At 40.4% G+C, this 24,002-nt stretch overlaps 1 protein-coding gene across 5 annotated transcripts in view; it reads left to right on the top strand.

Annotated features, from left to right (window-relative positions):
* map7d1a (MAP7 domain containing 1a) overlaps positions 1-17,345 on the top strand; it is a 42,365-nt gene extending 25,020 nt beyond the window's left edge. For 2 of the 5 annotated variants that reach the window (XM_053233676.1, XM_053233681.1), the window contains exons 4-19: positions 141-161; positions 2,405-2,568; positions 2,782-2,893; positions 5,476-5,580; positions 6,908-7,030; positions 7,511-7,653; positions 7,753-7,883; positions 7,973-8,136; positions 9,463-9,742; positions 10,239-10,410; positions 11,191-11,295; positions 11,791-11,841; positions 11,941-12,013; positions 13,723-13,792; positions 14,845-15,077; positions 16,800-17,345. In XM_053233676.1, the coding sequence (XP_053089651.1) occupies positions 141-161; positions 2,405-2,568; positions 2,782-2,893; positions 5,476-5,580; positions 6,908-7,030; positions 7,511-7,653; positions 7,753-7,883; positions 7,973-8,136; positions 9,463-9,742; positions 10,239-10,410; positions 11,191-11,295; positions 11,791-11,841; positions 11,941-12,013; positions 13,723-13,792; positions 14,845-15,077; positions 16,800-16,810 (1,958 nt within the window). In that variant the 3' untranslated portion in view covers positions 16,811-17,345. The remainder of the gene's footprint in view (positions 1-140; positions 162-2,404; positions 2,569-2,781; positions 2,894-5,475; positions 5,581-6,907; positions 7,031-7,510; positions 7,654-7,752; positions 7,884-7,972; positions 8,137-9,462; positions 9,743-10,238; positions 10,411-11,190; positions 11,296-11,790; positions 11,842-11,940; positions 12,014-13,722; positions 13,793-14,844; positions 15,078-16,799) is intronic. The other 3 variants (XM_053233678.1, XM_053233683.1, XM_053233685.1) reach the window with 3 other exon arrangements.
* Positions 17,346-24,002: the final 6,657 nt, after the last annotated feature.

Genomic DNA, 24,002 nt, shown 5'->3' with positions numbered 1-24,002 from the left:
TGTGTGTGTGTGTGTGTGTGTGTGTGTGTGTGTGTGTGTGTGTGTGTTTGCTCTGTTGCTCACACATGGCTGTACACATAGCAGCACTGCACTGCTTTGCATGATTGACAGGTGCTCTTGTCTTCTCTCTCACTCTCCAGAACAACGTGGCGAGTTTCAAGGTAAGTCCTTCCCTATAGTCCATAGTGGTGGAGGTCATTAGTGTTTGGTCCACAATCAAAACCCTGATCTACTTTCTCCCTTTTTGGTTTCTTCAGATAGTCATCTGTCTAACATTCTCTTAATCTCTAGGCACTCTGATCATTTCCTCTGTTCCTCTTCTCTTCTGCAAAATCCAGAATTACTGGTCATCTTAACAGTAATGGGGAAATAGGTTTTCATATCATTACTAATAATTTATCTCTGGGCTAAGCAACCTTTACCTGACTAATAAGGCATTAATTTTCTTAGGAGTTGACCTTTTTTTTTTAATTCTTCCATCACAGGAATATTTTTGCCTTTCTTTCTCTTTCTGTGGTTTATATGATAAAATTGTGTTGCACTAGTGGTGATGTTTGTTCTATAAATTCTAAAATTGTACACTGATTAATATTCAAACACATTTTTTTAACATCTCTCAGGACATTTTTAATCGTAACATTAACAAATGCAAATGGTGAATGTACTTCTCTGTGCAGACGTTACAGTTTGAGTTGAGGGCTGGGTGTGTTTTATACACAAATGAAGAAGAATTAAGAAGAAGCCCATAATCTGAGCAGGTTCCTTGAGTCAGTAATGATGTATAGATACAGATTATATAAAGATATACAGTATATTGTAAGAGAATTTTAGGGACAAAACCAGAAGATACACGCGTGCAGCATTTTCGGATTCTTTTCCACAGAAAAACATATTAGATTTCAGAGTTTTGGTTTGGTTTTGCATCAGTGTGAAGTTCACTATAATTTACTGATCAATCTTAGTTTTGGAAAAGCGTCTCGTACCCAGACTGGCTTGGCAGGAAAAAAACAAATAGTTGTGCAACCCCTTATATCTGTATATCAAATACTGAAAATATCTAACAGCAAGAAAAAGATTTAAATCTTGTACTAAGAACATAAACGTTCTTACACTCCCACATCTATTCTTTTTTCTTTTTAAACATATCTGTAGATCTCTGTATGTGATGCATTATGTGATTTGGAGTCAATCATTGATATGAAATGTAGCAGACTTTAGCTAGTGTTTCAGAGCTGTGAGATGTGAGCTCATGTTGGCTATACAGAGTACCGTATGGGTCTGATGTAAATTCTAGATAGTTTGAGATGAGTATTAGTTAATACAGACTGTTTCAGTATTCCTTTTTTTGCAAGTTCGTGTGGGCCGAATGAGATGATGAAACAGGCCATATCTGTCCCGTGGGTTTTGAGTTTAACACGTCTTGTAAAGCCTTGTGAAGCCTCATACATAAAGCCAAGTGTTTGTACTTGCAGCTGTGGAAAATAAACTAGCTGCTTTGGACATTTTCTATCATTAGAGTTCTTTGTGTGTATTTGGTTTGGCTAATGCTTTGCGCTAGTGTTTAGAGGCACAACATTCACATCTGATATAGGTCAGAGGATGTGGATGATCTCGTGCCATTAAAAACAAAGCCTCATGGGTCAGGAGCTAAGAATAATGTCTAGTTGTTAGAGAGGAGTGAGTATAATGAGTTGGTAAAGCAAGAAAAAAAAGAAAAACAGCACAAAATTGTTTTAATTAGTGCTATTTAGTAAAGTGTTTGGTAAAGAGGTAGGTCTTTAGTCTGTATTTGAAGACAGACAGTGACTCAGCTGTTCACACAGCCAGGGGAAGTTCATTTCACCACGTAGGTGCCAAGACAAAGAGGAGCACTGACGCAGGTTTTCCTGGTAGTCGAGCCATCCTACAGGCTCGAAGCGAGAGTGGTGCGGAGCAGGGTGTGATGAGTGCCTTCAGGTAGGTGAGGGCTGGTCTGTTTTTGACTTTGTAGGCAGGTGTCAGTGTTTTAAATCTGATGCAGGCAGCTACAGGAAGCCAGTGGAGGGAACGCAGCGATGGCTGACGTCCTGCAGCTGCGCTCTGGATCAGTTTCAGTGATCGGATGGTACGCAGGGGAAGACCTGACTGGAGCGAGATGCATTAGTCTGATCTTGACATGAAAAGGGAGTAAACAAGCACCTAAATGACCAGATCCTCCTGATGTTTTAATGCAGCACGTTAGGCTAAGAGATTTTGATGTTGCTTAGACGGTGAGGAAGAGATCACTTTGTAAAATACACTGGTATTCAAGACAGTTTAAAGTACACGTTCAAGCCCAGATAGTTGTCCAAAAACAGAACTGTCAGTCTTTATAACAGCGTGAAACACTCACTGTGTTTCTTTCTGTCCATGTCTTCCTGTGAAGCTGCTAAGAAGTCGGAGTGGTTGGAGAAGGAGGAACGGGCGCGGCAGTTACGGGAGCAGCAGTTACAGGAGCGCAGGAGAAAGCTGGAGGATCAGAGGCTGAAAGCTGAGAAGCGTAGAGCTGCTCTGGAGGAGAGACAGAAGCAGAAACTGGAGAAGAACAAGGTGAGGTCTGCTCTTCTGAGATCCAAGAGTAACCATTCTGAAACATCTACAGGACTGGATGTTTAGGATGTTTAGGACCTGGAAATGACTCACAGACAGAAATATGAAGTAAAAGGGATATAACTGTTTAGGAATTTAACTCCAGTGCAGTTGTTTGATATTCCACAGGCACCATATGAATGAGTGATGTGAAATGTGTGTGTTTGTGCACAGGAGCGTTATGAAGCTGCCATCCAGAAGTCTACAAAGAAGACGTGGGCTGAGATTCGCCAGCAGAGATGGTCATGGGCTGGAGGCCTGAGTGCCAGCTCCAGCCAGAGTCAGAGTGAGTATCACAGAGCCACGTCTGAAGATATTTCGGACCAAAAAAATCAAAAGCACAGTTGGATAAAACTCCTTCTGTTGTAGCTGTGCTCTATAACATATAATTAGATGTTTTTCTGATGTTGCTGAGTGAAGCACATCCACAGAAGAGCTCCAGAGCTTCTGATTTAACTATCTGTTTGGTCTACTTCACTACTTTTGTCTTTTATAGCATAGACCCACACTATTTAATTGGCCAGCATCATCCATGCATGGCCTGAGAAGCACAGAGCTTGTTGATTAAATTGTACTTTTTAGACTCCACCGGTTTCTTAAATTGAATCTGCCTCAAGATGTCACTTAATTCTTCTTTAGCATTGGATAAATCTGATTCAAGGCCAACCACAAGGACGTGCACCCGACAGTGCTGTTGTTGGATATTCATATGGAAAAATAACAAATTTATCTCAAATGAAAACAAATTTATCTTCTTTCTGTAGAGAAGAAACTGCAAATTTAGATGATCAGTCATCTTTTTTTAAGTTATAGTTTTGTGATGTTTTAAACTGTTCTCTGTAGAATTTTGAAAGTTGCCTTTTGCAAATAATATAGTTATTTTGAAAATGGGTTAACGAGGAAATGTATATATATATGTATATATATATATATATATATATATATATATATATATATATATATATATATATATGTGTGTGTATATACACATACACACATTTAATTTATATATATTTACTTTAAGACTATCTGTCTGTTCCAATACTTTTGCTCAACCCTAGAAAATTGGGTGGTCTTCCACCAAACGTGCCAAGTTCCAAGTTTTTTAACACATGTAGATGTAAACATCAGGAAATGAAAGCTGACATTCTGATCTATGGATTCTTCTTCATCTTTTGATCTCAATCCCAAATGTCTTCAGTGTTTAGAAAAACAGGCGAATTGGCTTTCCCTTTCCAATACTTTTGGAAGGGATTGTATATAAATTAAACCTCAGATCACTCAAAAATTGCACATTTAGAAGTGCAAAGTCCTCAACCTTTCTAATCACCCTGTAACTCTATTGGTAACATTAACTATGAGGAAAGCATCAGGATAAAATCTTGCTGGTTGAAGCGTAATTAACCTCCGTTACGGGAAGTGTACTATTTCAGAAGGTTGCAGGCCACATTCTCCTGCAGAAACAGTCTTCTGGTTTCCTGTCTGTTGAATATTTGCAGACCTGTGCTGTGTATCTTTGTGTTTTGTGCATGTCTAATTGTGAAATACATCCACTCATGTGATTAAGAACAGTAAAGCTAATATGAACGTATATATTTTGTGCTGATGATAAAGGTAAGGAGCACTGCTGCAGTTGAGCTGATGGGGTTGAGGCTCTTGCTAAAGGGCTCAACAGTGTCATCTTGTCATTGCTATAACTTTAACGCACAGCTTTCCTTAACCGCTGAGCCATAACTCAAAGAACCACAGCACAAACAGCACAAAGACCCATCAGAGTTGCTTAGTTCAGACCCCAGAGCAGTGGTGTCTTATCCACAGAGAGCCGGATTGGCTGCAGGTTTTAATTACCGCACGTTACCGCCTGTTTAAACACTTGCTCTTGGTTTTCAGTCACGTATCTGATGCGGCTCTTGTTGCAGTCCTTTGGGGATGAGATTGGACCCCTCTGCGCCACAGAGTTTAAGGTTCAGCTCTACCCTGGAACACATGAATTGTGTTTATTTAGAAATATTTGTGGTGTGTATTTTAGTTATTCCTGTAGCTAGGCTAGTTAGCTGTCTATGACATGAAGAACACGATGATATTGATGGTGTTATGAGCATGAAATTTGGAACCGTTTCTGTTTGAGCAGAGTGTAGGATGATGACAGAGTTGGACAGAACTAAATCACTGCTGCATCTTTAGGTAGAGATGAAGCACGGGAAGATAAATCACACCGCCACCCTGTCAGCAGCTAGTCGAATGGAATCGTGAGTGAACCAAACTGAAACTAGACCAAATGTTCTTCAAAAGAACTTTGAAAAGAAATCTGAAGCCAGTGAAGATAAAGACTTATTTGCATGTCATTCAGGAGCGATTTTTCTGCTTTAAGCTGCAGTCAGTGCTGCTGAATTAAGATGAACAGTAATAGAGTCCCTCAGAGCAATGTGGTGATTATGCTAAATCACTGCAGTGGAGCTTGGTACTGCATACTGAGGCTGCAGAATCTCCTCATATCCTTCAATCCTATTTACTCCAAGGAAATTCTCACTAAGTATTTGAACATATTTTTTCCCTTCCTTACTCTAGAATCTAAGTGTATGTTCACATTAAATGGCTTATTGCACAAATCCTGTTTTTTCTCAGATCAGATCTCTGCCTTGCCGGTTCCTGTGTTTGTGTATGCACTGTATAAAATGACATTGAGAGCAATTTAGATTTGAGAAGATTTTAGAAGTTTTGTAGCAGACTTTATAAACCTCTTATAATTTGAGTATCGTCTTTGTTTGTAATGTTTGATCCATGGCACGCTGTAGCTGATGTTCAGCACTTCCAGCCTATGCAGTGTCCATCAATGTGTGTGTGTTCGGTATGCTCTGGGTTTTACAGGCCGATGCTCAATTTCTGCAGTCAACCTTCCCAAACACGTGGACTCTGTTCTAAACAAGCGTCTCTCCAAATCCTCCGCCACCCTCTGGAACTCCCCCAGCAGAAGTAAGACAACCGCCTGCCTGGACTTGGTCTCTTCCCCTCATCGTCTCTGGCTCCTCCCCTCACATTTTATGATTTTCATTTTCCTCATTAATTTTATTTATTTATTTATTTTTTGACGTCCAATCACCTACCTTCTCCTGGCAATCACAGAATCATTCCCCTTGCCCAACCTGTCCACCTGATTTTGGTCTTGCGTTTCATAAATCCTGACATATGCATTCATACACCAATGCGAATGTACGAATTTTGCTATCCCGTCTCTTCATGTTCTGTTCTTCCACGTTCCTCTGAAGGATGTCACATTAGGGTTTCATTTTCTGAATAGTTCCTTTTTGGTGGCGGGTGTTTCTATCTCTTTTTTTCTTTCTTTTGTGCATCATGGGCCAGATTTCATGAGTGAGCCTGTGTCAGAGTGTTCTTGTGCTCCAGATCCAGTGATTAATCCATTGAGAGAATGCTTTGTCTGCTTGCATAATTGTGTCCAAAATCACAACATGTTAAGAATAAGAAGAATTTGTTAATGCTTGTAAACTGGTTATTGGAAAAGGCAACTCATTCATCTTTTGTGAAACGGTTTTATGTGCTTCTTTCTCCTCATTACGCTCTTAGAAAAAAAGGTTGCTATAAAATTGTCTGGGCAACTCTTAAAAGTTTCATTGGAGAGTTTCCCTTTCAAAAGATTCCAACCAGAACCTCTTTAGAAAGGTTTTGGAAAGGGAGAACCATGAATTATCCAAAGAACCCGTGGCAAACCCTATTTTTCTAAGAGTGTACTCAGCATGGATGCAGACACATTACATTAACCCAGCATTAGGAAAAGTTATTATTTAAAGGTACGTTTTCATTCGCATACTCAATCACACCTAGGGCTAAGTTGTGGTTGCACATCCACTGCCTGAGGGGTGGGAAGAATGGGGAGTACTCTGAGAAAGTCCAAACATTTTCATTTTTTTGAAAGATTATATATTACAGAGAATGTTTTACATGTGATTTAAGAAAGCAAGGTGTGAAGTAATAGACCACGTTTCAGATTAAATCGTAATGGAGGCTGTCAGGGATTGCCTGCAGAAAAAGAAACAACGTCTCCAGAAGAACTGTGGCAGATTCTCCGAGAAACTTGGGAAAAACTTTCCAGCCAATTCTCCTGTCACACTGTACCCAAGAGAACTGACGTAGCTTTAAAAGCGAATGGGAGTCACACCAGATATTCATTAGATTTAGTTTTTTACCGTATACTGTTATTTAGAGTAGTTTATTTATTTTCATTTTCATACTGTATATCATTGTTGGTAAATATATTTATCATATATATTCTGCTTTTCTGCAGCCCGTAGATTGGAGTTAAGTCCTTGGGAGAGTAGCATTGTGGACCGCCTAATGACACCCACCCTGTCCTTCCTGGCACGAAGTCGCAGTGCCGTCAGCGTGCAGAGCAGCGGCAAAGATTCGCGTGAGTAATGAACTGATATTTACTAAAAACTAGGATTATTAAGTATCAGCTTCTGACTGATGTTCACTAATATCATGATCAGTGAACCTCAGTCAGAAGCTGAAACTTAATAATTAGTGTTAAATCGGTATATGACATATTTTTACATTTTCACTTGTAGTGTAATGTGTGGTGTTCAGTGACAATTTTCATTTTCTGTGCAAAGCTAAGTATTTCTGTAAGAATTCTTAAAGAGGATTTTATTAAAAAAAGAAAGAAAAACAGCATTGTAACAGTGGAGACTCGGAGCTAGTTAGGATCCCTCTGCGTGAGGTTTATTCACAGAACTCAGATTCCACAGATTCAACATGATAAATACACAGAATTTCATGGTCAGCATAAGCAGAAATGGTTTTGTATGCACAGAGTTTGTAGAGTTCAGAAGAAGTCACAATGTTTAACTATATGTCTCTGTGGAAATGTCGAACTTCTATCCCACAGAATCTCCACTGTGCCCTCGTTCAGCCTCGGCGAGTCCGCTCGCAGTGTGTTCTCACCGGCCCCATCGATGCTCTGAGCGCTGGAGGGTCACGACCAGCACCCCCGACATCACCCAGCGCCCCCGCAGACGGGACTCCACTCCTGTACGCTACACAGACTAACACTAGCTCCACAGCTCGTTCTGTGATACGGTGTTTACAACAGTGGTTTCTTTGCTAAAACTCTCTGGGGTTTCTTCACAGATGGATAAGAATAAGAAGGAGAAGAAGGACAAGGAGCGGGAGAACGAAAAGGAAAAGAGTGCCATCACCAAAGAGAAGGTGCTGAAGAAGAGACAGTCATTACCAGCAATGCCAACCAGATGTGAGCCCAGGTAACCCACACCTGACCATTATTTACTGATTTCTAATTCACATGAAGAATGGCTCTATTATTATGGGATGTTGACTGTTATTTTTTCAGTCCCAGTGCACTGATAAAGCAGCGGGCTTCCTCGCCCAGACCCCCATCATCCCTTGTCAGCCCCAACACCCCAAAATCTCGACCTAAGAGGGCACGAACGCCACTCCGCGTGGAGGCACACACCAAAACACCCGCTGCTGCAGAGCAAGCCCAAGAGCGCCACAGTGAGTCTTACAGTTACACCAGGGTCTAACAGGGCACATTACTTTTTTTTTTTTTTTTTAGTATATTTCATATAGATGTTGTAGCTGAATGTCAGTGTGTTCATTTACAGGATTCAGTTTCTCAGCTTCTGTTTTTCACTTGTTTTAGTGTGGGAAAAGTGAAGAAAGGTGTCTGAAAAGTATCTTGTATTGCACAAATGCCCTGAAGCTACAGTAGTTTACCCGGAGAGCAGATTACACTGTTGGTAATTATATTATATAGGCGTATTAAGAGAATGACTGTGCTTTCTGCAGCTTCTGAGTCACTGCATATTAATCACAGCGCCGTTCACTAGCCCACTCAGATTCCAACTTTCCAGCATCAGCATTACGGCTCTGCCTGAGGATCTTCTCTTCCCTTTAATAGTGTGATATTATAGGTCAATTTTTGTACTTAATACGTGCCAGATAGGATCTATAAGTTAAAAAGTGTTGACATTTGATAGATGATTTAATGACCGAGTCTCACACTTTGTCCATTATCATTTAGAGTGCATTTATTCAGCTTTCACTGACTTTCATGGGGTTTTTTTTGTTTTGAGCACAAATGATGAATGGGTTACGTTAAGTCCACTCAGTCTCTCATCTACACACTGCAAGCACGTGACCTTCCCCAATTTATCATCAGATTTATAAAGAAAGATAGGCTACAACCACCAAAGACTGATATAGAAGGAAGGAGCGAAAAATAAAAGAAATGATAATGTGCCTGGGCCACACTAGAGGATAATTAGGCTGATTTTGACGTCATTTTGCTTCTACTAATGATTGCAAAACGTGTTTTGATTTTAGGCTAGTCTTAAATCATTATGAAGGTGTAAATTCTAAAATACAATTTCAAACACTAACAGTTCATACGTACATTTACAAACCTGTACATTTACAATTCAACATTATCTAGTGGTTGCACACCATGGGTTACTGAGGTTAAGGCATCGCCAGTTTGATCTGTCTGTCATACTGTCTATCATATCATATATAATATCCTGACTCTAATTTGTGAGCATAACCTGAAAGCGTGTAGTGTATTATTCCTTGCTGAACAAAGACTGAATCTGTCTTCATCTGGGGCCTCCAACAATTTCAGCTTCGGTCAGGATAGTACAAATCTCATCGTGTGCTCTTGTAGTGTGCTAACATTAATTACCATTCTATTGCCAATAGTTTATTTTCTACTTTTATTCATGTAATAATGACACAGGCAGCAAAGTAAGTATGAATAATGATGAATAATGACCATTGTCTTTCTTGCGTTCTTTCTCTGTCTTTGTTCTCTCTGTCATATAGTCTCATCTCCCATCCCTTCAGTTGTCGTGCTATCCACCCCTGGCACGCCCCCTCGTGCAAATACACCAACCACAGCGATCTGTCCCTCCTCCGTTCCTGAACAGTCCTTGCCCAATTCCAGCATTCCGCTAGCTTCTCCAGCTCCCTCCCCTGCCAAGCCCATGGCTGGAACAACTGATCCAGAGGAAGCCGCCCGCATTCTGGCTGAGAAGAGACGACAGGCCCGAGAACAGAGGGAGAGGGAGGAGCAGGAACGGAGGGAGCAGGAAGAAAAAGAGAGGTCAGCTTCACAGCTTGAGTTAGAGAAAAGTATTCTTCCAAAATTTTTAACATTGCAGCAATGGCAAGCAGTTTGCATCAGGAGTTTGGCATTTCATGCAGTAACATTTCCAGGACAACTGAGAAGCCTGCATGTCACACACATGCTCTGGTCGTCCATCTCTATGTGTACAATGTAATTGCATTTGGTGAGGAGTTGTCACCATTAAAAGCAAGCAGCTCAGTCCTGCGTGATGGTGTTTATACGCTGGGAAGACCTTTGGCAGGAATGACAGTACCAATCAGGACTGGCGCTAGCCCACTGATGACTGCTCAGCTATTTCAGACCCATCAGCTGAGTGGCATATTGTGTGCCCTCTAGTTATTCCACTTTAAAATCCCCACTGTGTTTGTATGTATGATTCCACCTTGGGTTTTCCATTACTAGGTGTTTAAGGAGACTTTTATTTCACTTATGATCCGAGTATGGTAGTACTGATGATCAGGTGCATGTGTAGGGAGGAGCGGATGGCGCAGGAGGCAGAGGAGACGAGGCGCAGGGAGGAGGAGGCACGGCTCATGGCAGAGCAGCAGAGGCTGAGAGAGGAAGCTGAGCGTCTGCAGCAGGAGAAGGAGGCTCAGGAGAAAGCCAGAGCTGAGCAAGAAGAGAACGAGCGCCTCCAGAGACAGGTTAGAGTCATCTCTCTGAGTCATGGAGCTGAAGCCTCATGGTTTTCCACTGTCCCAGAGCCTGAATGGTTTAATGGTTTAAAGTACCATGTCATATTAAACTGTTAAAATAATCTATGTAGAATAATGGATTGTTTGTTCAGCTGTTGCCGAAATCATCACAACTCTGTGTTGTGTGCATATGAAATGAATAAAAATGAATGGCTGTATGTTGCTTTGTAACTTGATAGTGGGTATCAAGGGTAAATCATATCCTGGATATTTATTCTGAGACATGATTCATTCATTTCTTTAATCTCTCTCTCTCTTATCATTCATTCATTCATTCATTGTTACACACTCTCTCTCTCTCTCTCTCTTTCTTTCTCTGTCACACCCACACACTGAACTAGAATAACGGAGAACATCTCAGTGAAAACACTGATTATTTCACATGATCTTCGTTTGCCTGTTGTGCTGTCTAAGCTAAGTTTAAGTAGCACCAGGACCACACACAGGAAAACCCTGACCGAAGCATTCCTCTTGCCTTTCTTCTCTGAGTGGAGCTGTGTCAGAGAGTCTCAGCCGTGCCAGTAGTTTTTCGACACTGGCACCATCTTGTGTCCAATGCAGTAAAAAATAAAAAATATAATAAAAATTCAATATTAACTACACAAGACACTTTACATCACATGCAGACGTATACAGAAGTGAGAATTCTTGCAGTAATCAATATGTTTTTGGGGTGAGTCAGCAGTAGCTCAACATCTGTTCCATCAGTCACAGTTGTGTGTTTTGCAGAAAGAGGAGGCCGAAGCCAAGGCCCGAGAGGAGGCGGAGAGGCAGCGTCTGGAGAGAGAGAAGCACTTCCAGAAGGAAGAGCAAGAGAGGCTGCAGAGGAAGAAGGTAGGATGAAGGCCACTCATTTCAAAGAGTGTTTTAACCATAAACTGATGTTTAAGTATGTGATTTAGCCTCATGACACATTTATCCACTACTGACTGGTCACATAGCACTTACGTGCCTTTGTAAAAATCGCTTTGCATAATTACTGGGTACGAGCAGGAGTTTGAGACCAGTGTGCCCCACAGACACACCCACACACACACACCCACGCACGCACACACACACACACACACACACACACACACACACTCAGAGTGTTTACCAGAGACAGACTCCACACTGGCTCCAATGCTGTTAACCCTTATATAAGTGTCTCCACATTGCTCTATACTAGCCTTGGCATAGTGATTTGGTATAGAAGACCAATATTATTGCTAATTTTGTAATAACTTTTGTTCTTGTTATAAATCCATGTAAATTTGAAACTACCTTATAAGAGTATGTGAATGATTATTAATGATTTTGGTTGAACGGAGTGTTTTTTTTTCCCACCAGCGCCTGGAGGAAATCATGAAAAGAACACGCAAAACAGACACCCCAGAAAAGGTAGACGTCTGATTCAGATCCGCTTCTCTGCATGAGGTGGCCATGGAGTCAAAAAGTCAAAATGTAATTCACTTCCCACTTCCTTTCCCCCCTGCACAGAAGGACGTAAAATCTTCTCCTCCTCCCCAAGTTAATGGTGGAAGTTCTAAACCTGAATCAGAGAGCAATAAAGGTAAAAGAGTGACGTGTTTGCTTAACAAAAATGCCATTATTGCTTATTGAAAAAAGCTTTTTCCTCCAATACAATTGAAAAGTGTCTTTTTTTTTCATTGTCTAATGTTGTTTTTTCCCTTTCAGCACAGTTTTCTTTTCTTTGGCAGGCTGGTCTGTGAGAGCACTTTTTTCTTTGTTACACAACATGAAATTACTGTGAACAAGAGTTGCTATTGTGAGGGAACTGGCCACATGGCGTGTGTTGCCTGAAAAGCCAAACCTCCATTAAACACATCCTCTATAGCTACGGAGGCTGTGTGTACAGAGTGTATCTGCAGTGTATCTGCATATGATGTATATGATGATGTACGCAGCTCAACTTTTAGAGAAGCATGCCAGATTTTTGGAAAGAGGCATTTTCAAAGTTTATCGAAGAAATCCATTAGCAGATAACCAGCACCACATGGTTATTGCCTTCTTGTTTAACCTAATACAGTGTATAGCATCTTATAGCATTTTTTTTTTTAATAAAAAAATAATTTTCAATAGTTCCTTCCAAATGTTTGGTAGTGTACTCCAGTTGTTTGTGAACCAGTCCTCAGGGCCTCCAGACGGTCCACATTTTTGCTCTGTCTCTCTGTTGTGTGAGTTGGGGTAGAGCAAGGACCGACCATCTTGCACACCATTGTGCTTCTCGGTCATGTTTACTCGACAGATTTGTCTAACTTGCATTGCCAGTCTAAGGCAGAGATTTCAGCGCTCCTTCTGTGAAGTAGTGCCAGGGCAGGAGAGGAACTCATTACCTGGTACAGATGTGATGCCAGTGGCGGCATTTCATAGAAGTGTATCATATACCAGAGTGAAGTCATATCCTAACCCACTTTAGCCTTTGGTCAGAATGCTGTGAACAGAAAACTATAACCAGATGCTGGTATGAAGAGTTTCTGTAGTTTCTGTCATCTGCCAGTTCATTTCAACGGGTATTTATTTTTTGTGTCCTCTTAAATTCAGCCACTGTGTTCCATTGCTTGAATCATTAAGAGTTGTCTGTGGGTTTGTGGTGCTCTAACACTTAGGTTGTGGTGCGGTACAGTATTTTGACTGGACGTATACACTACGTGTGGTCATATTTCACTTGTTTAAGCAGTTTTCGTATGGGAAGGCTACTTTGTGTGGCTGTCTGAGCCTGTTATATTACCGGTTATGACTGCCAGGTAAAAGCCAGTGCAGAAGATTTTATTTTGTTAATCGATACACTTCCCTTTGGAAAATAACCTGCTATCTGTCAAAGTAGCACACCCATGTAGTTGCCTAGACGGGAGCCTTTCAGCCTTTCAGCGCTGTCCATATCATGGGTTTGGGATCATCTAGTTGTTAATGTGTGCAGAATCTGACACTACATCATCTTTACTGCTCACTGGGCTCATATTTTTTTCAGTTTGTCTCACTGCTTGTATCTAGCCATATGCAAACGCTGCCCATGAGTGTTGCCATGAACCAGAGCAGACTTCATCAATCAAGCAACAGTATCTGTGCCTTAGCCTGCGTTCATGTGTTTGGAGTAGACTGAATGAATGGTTACACTTAATTACGGTTGTGTACTAATATCTGTCATCGGTCTGAAACTACAGCGAGCACAGAATATCGTAAAAGAATCCAGATGGTGGAAATGCTTATAGCAACCTGTTCTTTTTGGGAAGTGTAATTCTATGGTATTTTCTCTCACAGCATCTGATGACTACCTTCCAAGCACAGAGCTGGAACAAGACAGTCAGTCACAAAGTGGAAGGAAAGAGAGGTGAATAACAATACACAATTTTGTTGAAACTTTTATGTGAGTAATAAAACAAGAAATCGCAGTGGAGTGTTTTTGGACTATCCCAGTGAAGTGATTTCTACATGATTGACAACGTGAAACAACTGCACAAATGGCTTATTTATTAAATCCTTATGGGTTATACTTCTTCCGATTCTAATTTAATCTTCTTTTTTAGATTAAATTATCTCATTTTAAATACTCTAAAATTTGAAAATCTAACCACAGAATATGTATAAGTGAATTGAATAATCTAGATCCCATGTAATCATAAAAGGCCAAGATCTTTATCTCGCTAATTAGGCATTGGTAACACACCACATATTTATGTTTCAAAGTTAGTGTTATTTATTATTTAATTGCTATTTTTTGCATGGCGATCATGTAAGCCCTAAAAATAATTTTTCAATAACTGCATGTCTGGAAGTGTTGCATTCCTCTTGTACCACAGACATTTGTCAATAAATATATTCTTTAATAATGAAAGAGGAACCTGTCATACTTTTATCAGTTCATAATTGCATTTAAGGTTGTGGAATGAGTGGAACACAAGTTACTTCCTGTTATGGCTAATGTTATAGCAGATGTTCCTTCATCAGCCTCTCTCTTTTTTTTTTTTTTTTTTTTTTATCTCTCTTGAAGTTAATACGACAAAAAAAAAGCAGCTTGTCATGTTACAGAGAAACATGACGCTTCTCTTGTGGAAAACGTACTGATTGTTATGAAGTGGACACTGGAGACTCCTTCCAGAAATGTTAAACAAAAGTCTCCTTACAGAAACTTCAATAATCAATAATTATACATCTTTCTTTTTTTAAATAAAAAACAGTTTATTATTAGTCTTAGATTATGTAGAGTGTCCGCCCTGTGAATGATCTGTTACTACGTTAGTGCATTAACCCTGTGATAACCCTGTGATTACCTGGCACACAAATTTATAGCGCTGTAAAACAATAAATAAAAATGCAGGAGGAGGAAGTGCTGGTTTGATAAAGGCTGTCTACCTGTGCAACTCCTTTGTGTTGTGTTTTCAGTTCTTCAGTCCTTGTGATCAATGGTATCCAAGCTCCTAAGCATGAGAATGGACTATCAGGTGGTGAAGCATCCCGTTTTGGAGAGATCATTCAGCTGTCCAATCACGGTGGCGCTAACGGCAGTGGGCGGGAGAAGTCAGAGACTGACATCCCAAATGAGCCAATCGTGGCCTTTGATAGTGGGAACACTTTTCTGAAAAAAGCAGGCCCCATGAAGCCTCAGCATGTTGCAGGTGAGCGCAGAGGTGATATCAGTCCCGTTAAAGTACTGCAACATTATACATGAGCTGAAGGAAAGAAACAAAAATGAAATATTGAAATATTTATATGTGCTTTAATGCAGAAGAAAAGCTTGTTTGAATAAGCTTTAAGATGTTCTTCAGCGGCTTGTTTGTGTATGCATTGTGACAATTTTATGGTCTTGACTCTCTTATATCTCATATATGATAATCAGAGTGATTGCAGTGAATTTACAGAATTGCTCCATTTGCTTTATGGAGGAAAAAAGATTATACTCTTCACATCATTCTGCCTTGTGGTGTTTTTCAACCTGAACGTTTTTGAAAAAAGTTTGTCGCTTGGAAAAGTGTCAAACCCGTAGTCTTCCTCCATCAAAGTAACGTATTAACTATAACCTAGTGCCCAGTCGCATATGTTGGTTGCCTGTAAATGTAATTATCTAGGCTAAATAGTGATAACTAAGCTAACGTAGTAAAATAAGGCCAGCTAGTTAGCTAGGTAAGTGCATTAATACGGACTAAGGGAAGCAAATGACTGTATGAATTCCTGGGAAGGGGGTGACAGTGCAGCCATTGTCCTAAGCCTTTCCTGAAGTTTATGATGTAGCACAGTATGTTTCTGACCTCGACAAAGTCATCATTGTTGGAGAACGTTTCGCTATGAACTGTGGTTTTGAATCTGGTGTCATTATTTTCTCTCAACATGTCAACTGCGAAATTCCTGCTTGTTGTTACGCCTAATAGTCCACTGGACAAGTACAAATAAAAACTATCAGTACAAAATCTGTTTGTCCTTGGCATCTGGGCTACTGATTTATCTACCTCTGGCTTCACTGGAGTGAGTCAAAGAGATTTTAGTTCATAATTAACCGCTTCATTTGATTATTATCAGTGTGAAATGCTTTCAGGTCATTTCATATAGGGCAGTGTTTTCACTCATTCGGCTTGGTCTACAGGTCTGCAGCCGCACGCCACCTCCCTTACACAAACACACACACACATACACACAGTTTTTTCTCTCTCATTGCTCTGCATTTTTGCAGGGTCATCTTCTTGCTCCACCCCATTTCTTTGCCTATCTCGGGTGAACACAGCAGGTGGATGTGTATGTGCTTACTCCTCTGTTGCTTGGCACTTTGCCTGAGTGAGGGGGTGAGGTGCCGGGCAGGCGTTCACTGCAGGAGCTGCCATGTGCTGAATTCCTTGAGGGGTGCCGAAGAAGCCCGATCTTTCCTTTCTTGTCGGCAAAGCTGGAAACGGGAGCTTGGTTCTTAGTATGCCCCATGTGCCCCCAGTAGTGACAGCCATTACTATAACCCCCTGCAGCACACAGCTCCACCTGCTACCCTGCAGACAGGCATAGATCATAAATTATTCCCAAAGCAAACACGGAGAGGTCACACCAGCTCTACAGTTGCAGTCAACATTTATATGTGATGTATGCACTGCTATATCAGTTTTTATGTGTTCTTGTTAAGCCTGGGCTGGTTGATATTAATTTCTAATATCTTGCTATAATTTGAAAGTTCTTGTATTTCCTTATGCTTTATTTAGTATTTAATTAGTAACTGTTTTGGAATGAAGGGAGCATACCCAGTAGGCTATGGTACTTTTAAGTGCTGTGCCCAGAATATTTTCTGGCACTTGTAAAATGCTATTTTTACTCCAATACAGTTTCTTCTCTAACCACAGTTCTGTCTTTTCTTTCTGCTCCAGAGGTGCTGTGAGCATCAGAGCTGTTAAACAGAGGTGATGTGAGACGTCTGCCTGACTCCCAGCTCCCTGCCGGAGGGTATTGTGTGATGAAGCACAGCCTGACCAGACCCGTGCCAACCCAATCACTGACTGCTGTTTAGATTGTCCAGAGCATCATCATGGTTAGAACCTGCCCTGTGCAAAAGGGTGTGATTACAAGAAACCACTCTGCTGCCAAGCTTAACTAAACAAGCCCTCACCACCCTCCAAGGTGCATTCTGTCACTATTTATCAAAAGCTCACTCAGCAGTCTGACCTCGCACCTTAGGACAGACCGCGCTATGCGTCTCCGTGATCACCAGAGCAAACACAAACATGAAAAAACACGATTTATGGCTGTATTTCTTATCATGAGTTAAAAAGAGAAGTGCTTTGGCTAGTTTGTTTTTAATGTTTAGTTATTTAATGTGATGAGAATTGTAACTACTGGGTACAGCTACATGTGAATAGTGTAAATTGGAATACAGATGGGAGAGGTTTGTGAAATTAAATTGAATGAAAGAAGTAGCATGTCTCTGTTGTAATTTTTTTTGCTCCAGGGGGTATTCTATTAAAATTTGTAAAAGCCCTGTTACATAAAAAATCCTTGCTTACAGAGGTCCGGATAGCAACTAACACTACGAATTGGAGACAACATTTATCTTTTAATGCGTAGCCATTAATTAGTTTGTGGTATAAATAAGACAATTCAAAGTGGTTTTTTTTTTTCCATAGTGCTTCACTTTACCACTTTTGACTAGTGTCATGGCCTCTGACATGACTCTGGTTGGTTCACTAATTAGACCAGACAGAGCAAATAAACTGAAAAATCTGCCAAAATCTGTGAAAACCTACCCCTTTCTAGTGTCTGGTCTGATGAGCTGCCTTCAGCTGCAACAGAGGATCTGCTACAGAAGTCGCTAAACGATGTCTGTTTTCGCCATGTGTTGATTGTCTCTTCTAAAGTACTTTTACAGATACTTGGTTTAGTCCTCTGAAGTACTTCGCTGGTTCTGCGTATGGACTGCAGCCAGCTGACAATTGTTGTTCTTGATACCTTTATCAAAGTTAGGTTTTCCCTGTTAATCAGTCTTCTGCCTTGTATTTATTTTTCTGCTGAAATTAGGCGGTGTATAATCACACACACAAGGCTGTTTTGAAAATACAAAAGCAATAATATAAATGAATAACTTGGGTAAAACTAAGCTAAGTGTAACAGTATACCACATGCACATGAACTATACAGTATATAAAGTATAAAGTCTTAATACCCATCCAAGGCTTTACTTAATGGCCGGGACTCCCTTACAACTGTTCTGCTATAACCACAACACCAGCGCCGGGTCCATGCCTGTCTCAGGCCCTGCATTCTGAACACAGATAATAGACACAGCCTGTGGAAGACAGCTTTACCATCATCATTACTGTCACAGCTGTCACATCCACAAGCTGTCATCTCACTGACGTGACTTACAACCGCTTACATCACATTCATTCCTTCTGTTTGCATTTATCCACAAGACACCCTTACGGATATTCCACTGCAATCCCTTACACCAATGTTTTATATATTTTTGGTAGATTTAGTATTGTAGTCACATTCTCACATTAACCTATTTAGAGTAGGAAATTCATTTCAAATGTCCTATAGATGCATAGTGGTACTTTTCTCAAGTGCTCAGGCCTTTATGTTCAAACAGCAACTTTAAGTTAATATCTATTAATGGATTAGTGACTTTGCGCACAGTAGAGGGCAGTACCTCCATAACACCACTACTTCCTAGATCAGGTTTCTGTCAATTTAGACCTTTTATTATGGCTAGTATTTATTTTTCTAGTTTTGTAAAATATTATGTATTCTTATATTTCACATTCTGAGTGACTTTCCTGTATGTTACCTGTCATTTCTTTGTTTCAGCTTTGTTTCAGTAGTAGGAACCCGCAGAACCGTGAGTGGGACGGTAAAAGCAGGGTTTATATTTAGGAAGGTCGCTGTCACTAAGTGATGGTGATGAAACACTGCCAAGACACTGGATTAATTCACAGAGAATGAACAGGAGGGGGTGGGGGTCGTACAATTTACAAGGCTCTGACGGATATACAGCAGGACATAGGGCCTGTCAATCTAAAAAGGTCCTGTCACTCAAGTAGTCCTGGAATTGTGGGGTATTGTGTGATGAGACATGCTGGCAGTTTGGTGCACAGTTTATTGTCTCTTCAGGACAATCCTGGGGGGTCTGTTGTTAGCAGCCTGTGACACTAGCAGCCTGGCTCAAAGATCACTTTATTTATTATGCTATGAAGCTTGCCATCCCAAGCCAAGCTGACTTTATGTAAATAGTTTTAGTCTTTTTTTTAAATTTCCACGTTATACCTGCCGAATAAACAGTGTGAGAGAAAGTGCAGGTTTATTTTGGGTTGAGGTTTGCTTGGGCTGTAAATGTGCAGTATTGTATTTTCTTTAGTTCCTTCACTGGTGAAAATGAACCTCATGAACATCCTGGGTGTAAATAATTCTTTTCAACTTCATTGGTGATATTTATCCTATTGAACTTCATGTGCCGTGTCTCCGGCTCGTCTGTTTGCCTTTTCCTAAAAAAGTATTACACACTGAGTCAGCCCCAGGAATCTTTGACCTTGTGGAATCCCAAACATTGTGTAAGTTAAACATGACAATTCTGTGGGTCGTACGTGCTCTAGTGAAAGGAGATGGTGAAGGCACTTTATAGACTGAGACAGCTGGATAATCAGGCACAGAGCTGCACTGAACATCGGCACCATCAAAAGGCTTCAGGCAAAATGCTGCCCCTTTAACCACCAATCTCTCCCTCTCACTCACACTCACTCTCACGCTTATCTCCCAAGCAACAGGCCCCCTTCCCACAGCTGTTATCTGATGACGGCACATTTATAGGAGGCCACAGCCTAGCAGGCACTCTAAATAAACCTGCTGGATGTTGTTGGCTTTCTGTCTGTGCAGGGTTCTTTCCGATTGAGTGTTTTCTAGCTGTGCTGGAGCGGTTGTGTTCAAAGATTCGGCCATCACTCTTTATCTGTTGTGTTGATACTTTAAGGAGATCACTAGTTGTGTCTGTGATGGTGGTCTCAGTCTGTAGGGATGACCTTTAATAGGACCATCAAGCAGATGGTGCTGGATTGGCAGCAGCTGGGTAGTAAACTGGACTTGTTGAAATTTGTGTCCTTTTCACATAGAACCATGGAAGTGGTAGCTCAGTGGTTAAGACGTTGGACTTCTGGTCAGAAGGTTGAGAGTTCAAATCCCAGTATCACTGCTGGGCCCTTGAGCAAGGCCCTTAACCTTCAACTGCTCAGTTGTATAAAAATGAGATGATTGTAAGTCGCTCTGGATAAGGGCGTCTTGTCTTGTTGATAAAGTCAGTCTTGTTGATTTGTTTTCCAGCTGCAGATGCAGAAAGATGAAATTTGTGATGTGTTCTTGCTTTCATAAATCATACTACCTCCAAATTATATCTGCTCACTGGTGGTCTCTTTTACGTGATAGACAGAGCGGTGGGGAGATGGACACATTGTGCAGAGCAAAAGATGGATTTACAGTTAGTAAATATATACCTACTGTGTGAACCTACAGCCTGTAAGTGTTCTGAGCTTCTTAAAAGAGGTCCTACTTGGAATATTCTCTGATAAGGAAACATTCTTATACGTAGGGCTCTTTAAGGGTTCCCTCAGAGAAGGACAAGCTAAAGAACCCTTAAGGTTGTATGAGTGTAAATGGTTTGTGTATCTAATAGAATGACCAAGGTAACTTATAATCTGGCAATGCTGTGTTTGTTAAATCTCAATTTCAACCCATTCACATAAAAATCTCAACTGTCCAAATCTCCAATGGACTGGCAGATATTTTATTAAAGGTTTCATGAAAAACTCACGACGTTCTCCAAAAGTTCAGCACTAAACTTTCAAAGGAGAGGAATTGGAATGGGGGGAATTAAAATGAAATATGAAAAAGAAGAAAAAGAAAACAGGAGTGGATTAGAGAGAGGAAATTGATTGGGGTAGTCAGGGATATGTGTGTGTGTGTGTGTGTGTGTGTGTGTGTGTGTGTGTGTGTGAGGAGCTATCTCCTGCTTGCATGTAAATGAAATACAGTACATGCTTTCCTGTACACATTGATGCATGTCTTCACTGTTTGCCACACAACTCCAAAGCAGGTAATAAAGTCTGTTGTACAGCTTTTGGTAGCTGCTTGTGTTTGTCTTTTAATTTTGTACCTGACAGTGAAGTTTTACGAGCAAGCCACCTGCCAGCGGCCCGCCGTGGTTTTGCCAGGTTTCCGATTGGTTATTTTCAGAACAGGGTTGCTGTCTTCCGAACAGCATCACTGCACACCGTTAATACTGTAGCACAACTTTCATAATAAATCTCAACTTGGACTCCACCAAGAGGAGGTCATGCTTTTGGAGAAATCTCAGATGCGATGAAGAGTGTCAGTTTATTCCCAACAGAAAACAGAGTTTCTGTGGTTTCTCTTTAGGTGCTTCAGTGACGCACGTCTACCGAAAAATCACCGATCTGCTGAAAAGAGTTAACATTGCGTTGTATATGTAGTGAAATGGTGAGGGAAATAACTACAGAGGTGTCCAGCACATTGTGTGTTAAATCACAAAGCATAAACTACACTAGGCTCTGAAGTAAGTCTGAAGACATCTGAAGTACGTTTAAAGCCTGCATTAAGGTTAGCTGAGCACTGAGCAGTAATGTAGCCTTGGAGAATTTGCTCTTTGAAATTGTTAGACGATTTTGCAAGCTTAATAATGTTTGCTATACAGGCAGATATTTTTTAAACCCCGTACATGTTGAGGATAATGAAAGCTAACTATGAAAGATAACTTTAGCTATACTGTGTGTATTGAAAGCTATTGAGAGAGCTTACAGTATTTTGGCAGAAGTTTCGCTATTATTTAAAATGACACTTGCAAAATATCAAGAGTTTCTTAAGAGGAAATTATATTGATTACTTCTCCTGCAATGTGAAGTATTTCTGAGTAAAACAACTCCGTGTTTTTACCTCATTGATAGCTAGAGGAGGGGGAAGGTAAAAAAAGATGGTGGTTTAGCAGGTCTCATTGTCTCCCAGTTTGATCCTGGAGGTTATCCACTTCTGCACAATGGTTCCCTAGAATTAATACGGTGTGTTAAATGGGAAGATAATCTTATGGCCTGGATGGGATTGCCAGGCAACCATACACACACACACACACACAAATTCACACCTAGTGTATATATACGTGTGTGAAGAAACTAGAGAACCCCGGGGAAATCCATATGGACACTTCGAGAACATGTGAAACTTCACACTGACAGTAACCCGAGCACTTTAAAGACGGGAAGCGCCAGTACTACGACTGTACCACCATGCTGCCCAAACCATAACTTATAGAAATGTATATAATTAGTATATAAATAATAGTCCCTACATATATTACACTCAGTGTACTATTACTGTTTCTTTTCACTCTTGCATTTGGATTTACTGTTTTAATACAGATGTTTTTGGTTTCCTCTCTTGCGCCATCTTTCCCTCTCTCTTTTTTCTTTTTTTTTGTTTTTTTTTTGCCAACGTTCTTTCTCTTTGCGAGGAAGCCAGTACACAGTACAATAATTAATGTTTCTCAGAGATCTGGGTCTTGGGATGAGATGGCCATGCCAGCATGTGCAGATATCTGCAAAGTATAAGAATTTCTCAAAAAAACAAATATTACATAAATGCCACCTGTACGCTCTTGAAAATTTACCGTCTGAAAAGACACTTCAGATATCCAGATAATCTCACTGGAACTGTGATATGGCCACGACTGCAGAATATTCAGGTCTCAGTGATTTTTTTTTTAAAACCTTTCAGATTACTCAGCATGCTAAACACACTGTACACTGGCTGTTTTGGGGACACATTGCCTTTTTTCCCACTTTGTTAAATATCAAACGTTAATTCAAATCTCTGGCATGCCTCAAAGCTTTTCAAGAGACATTTGGAAAGGAGAGGAAGGAGACAGAGCGGTGTGTAATAGATCATTGTGTCCCGCCATCTGACGTTAACCTGAGTTGCTCTGGGAGGAGTCGGATCTGTGAGGTCGCCAACCTGCTCCACAAACCACAGTCTGCTAAGAAAACATTTCATAATATTTCTGTGATATTTCTTATAATAAATCTGATTAGTCCTTTACATAAGTGTACAGCAACAGAAAAGCTTGTTTATTAAAAACAGGTAGAAGTAAAATCTTTTGCGTACATCAGGCGTACTCTGTATTACTCTGTGTGCAGAACCTGGAGACCTTTGTATATTAGAATAGATTATGATTTCTTGCTGAATTGAGTAGAACAGTAGAAGAGTAACATGAGAGCATCATTCCAGGTTATAATCAGGCAATGTTTTATGTCGTTCTTTATCTTCTTAAGATTGTCCTCTTGCTTTCTTAAAGGAAAAATCTACTCTGGAGGACTTGCCTCTTAATCTTTTAACTAACATATGATCTGAAATGGCCTTCAAGAGTTATTTTGCAGTGAGTTTTTTTTTTTTTTTTTTAGCTTAAATGTCTTTCAGCTACATGTTGGTCTATTTTCACTTTCCTATATTACCCAGAAATGCCATTCGACTGCCTGCTGATAGTGATGCCAGTGGGAATGACACTAGTCAAAGTAAATCCTGCTTAAAGAGACCAATGCAGCAACGCTTTAATCCTTTAGTGTGTGTTCATCTCTATCTCCTCATCTGTTCACTCTTTTTAAACAGGTTCCAAAGCTTCAACTTTCATGTTAATTCTGCTGTCAACTCCATTGTGCTCGTCACTCCGCAAATCGCTAGTTAGACAAACCGAGTCTCTTCTCATATAACTCGTATAGCTGCACTGCAGTCCAACTTTTGCTGTCTAACCAATTATACATTGGATTTCTCATTAATATGATATTGAATGTAGCTGGAAAATGATGAGTGGACAAAGAAGCTCTCGCTCTTTTGCTCTTAGGAGCTAACAGCGACAACGTAGCAGACAACCGCTAACTTCTCATGGGAATAATGAAAATACAGCATCAACCAGTTAGCACCAGAATCACTAAACACATCACAACTATTTCAGTATAAACATGTTTACTGTGTTTTAGGGTGGACTTTAATGCACCCTAATGGCTGCCTCTTTAGTCAGTTGTTGA

This window comes from Pangasianodon hypophthalmus, chromosome 1, assembly GCF_027358585.1.
Source record: "Pangasianodon hypophthalmus isolate fPanHyp1 chromosome 1, fPanHyp1.pri, whole genome shotgun sequence".
NCBI lineage: Eukaryota > Metazoa > Chordata > Actinopteri > Siluriformes > Pangasiidae > Pangasianodon > Pangasianodon hypophthalmus.
Note: the sequence above shows the minus strand (reverse complement) of the source record. Positions and strands in the feature narration are given on the sequence as shown.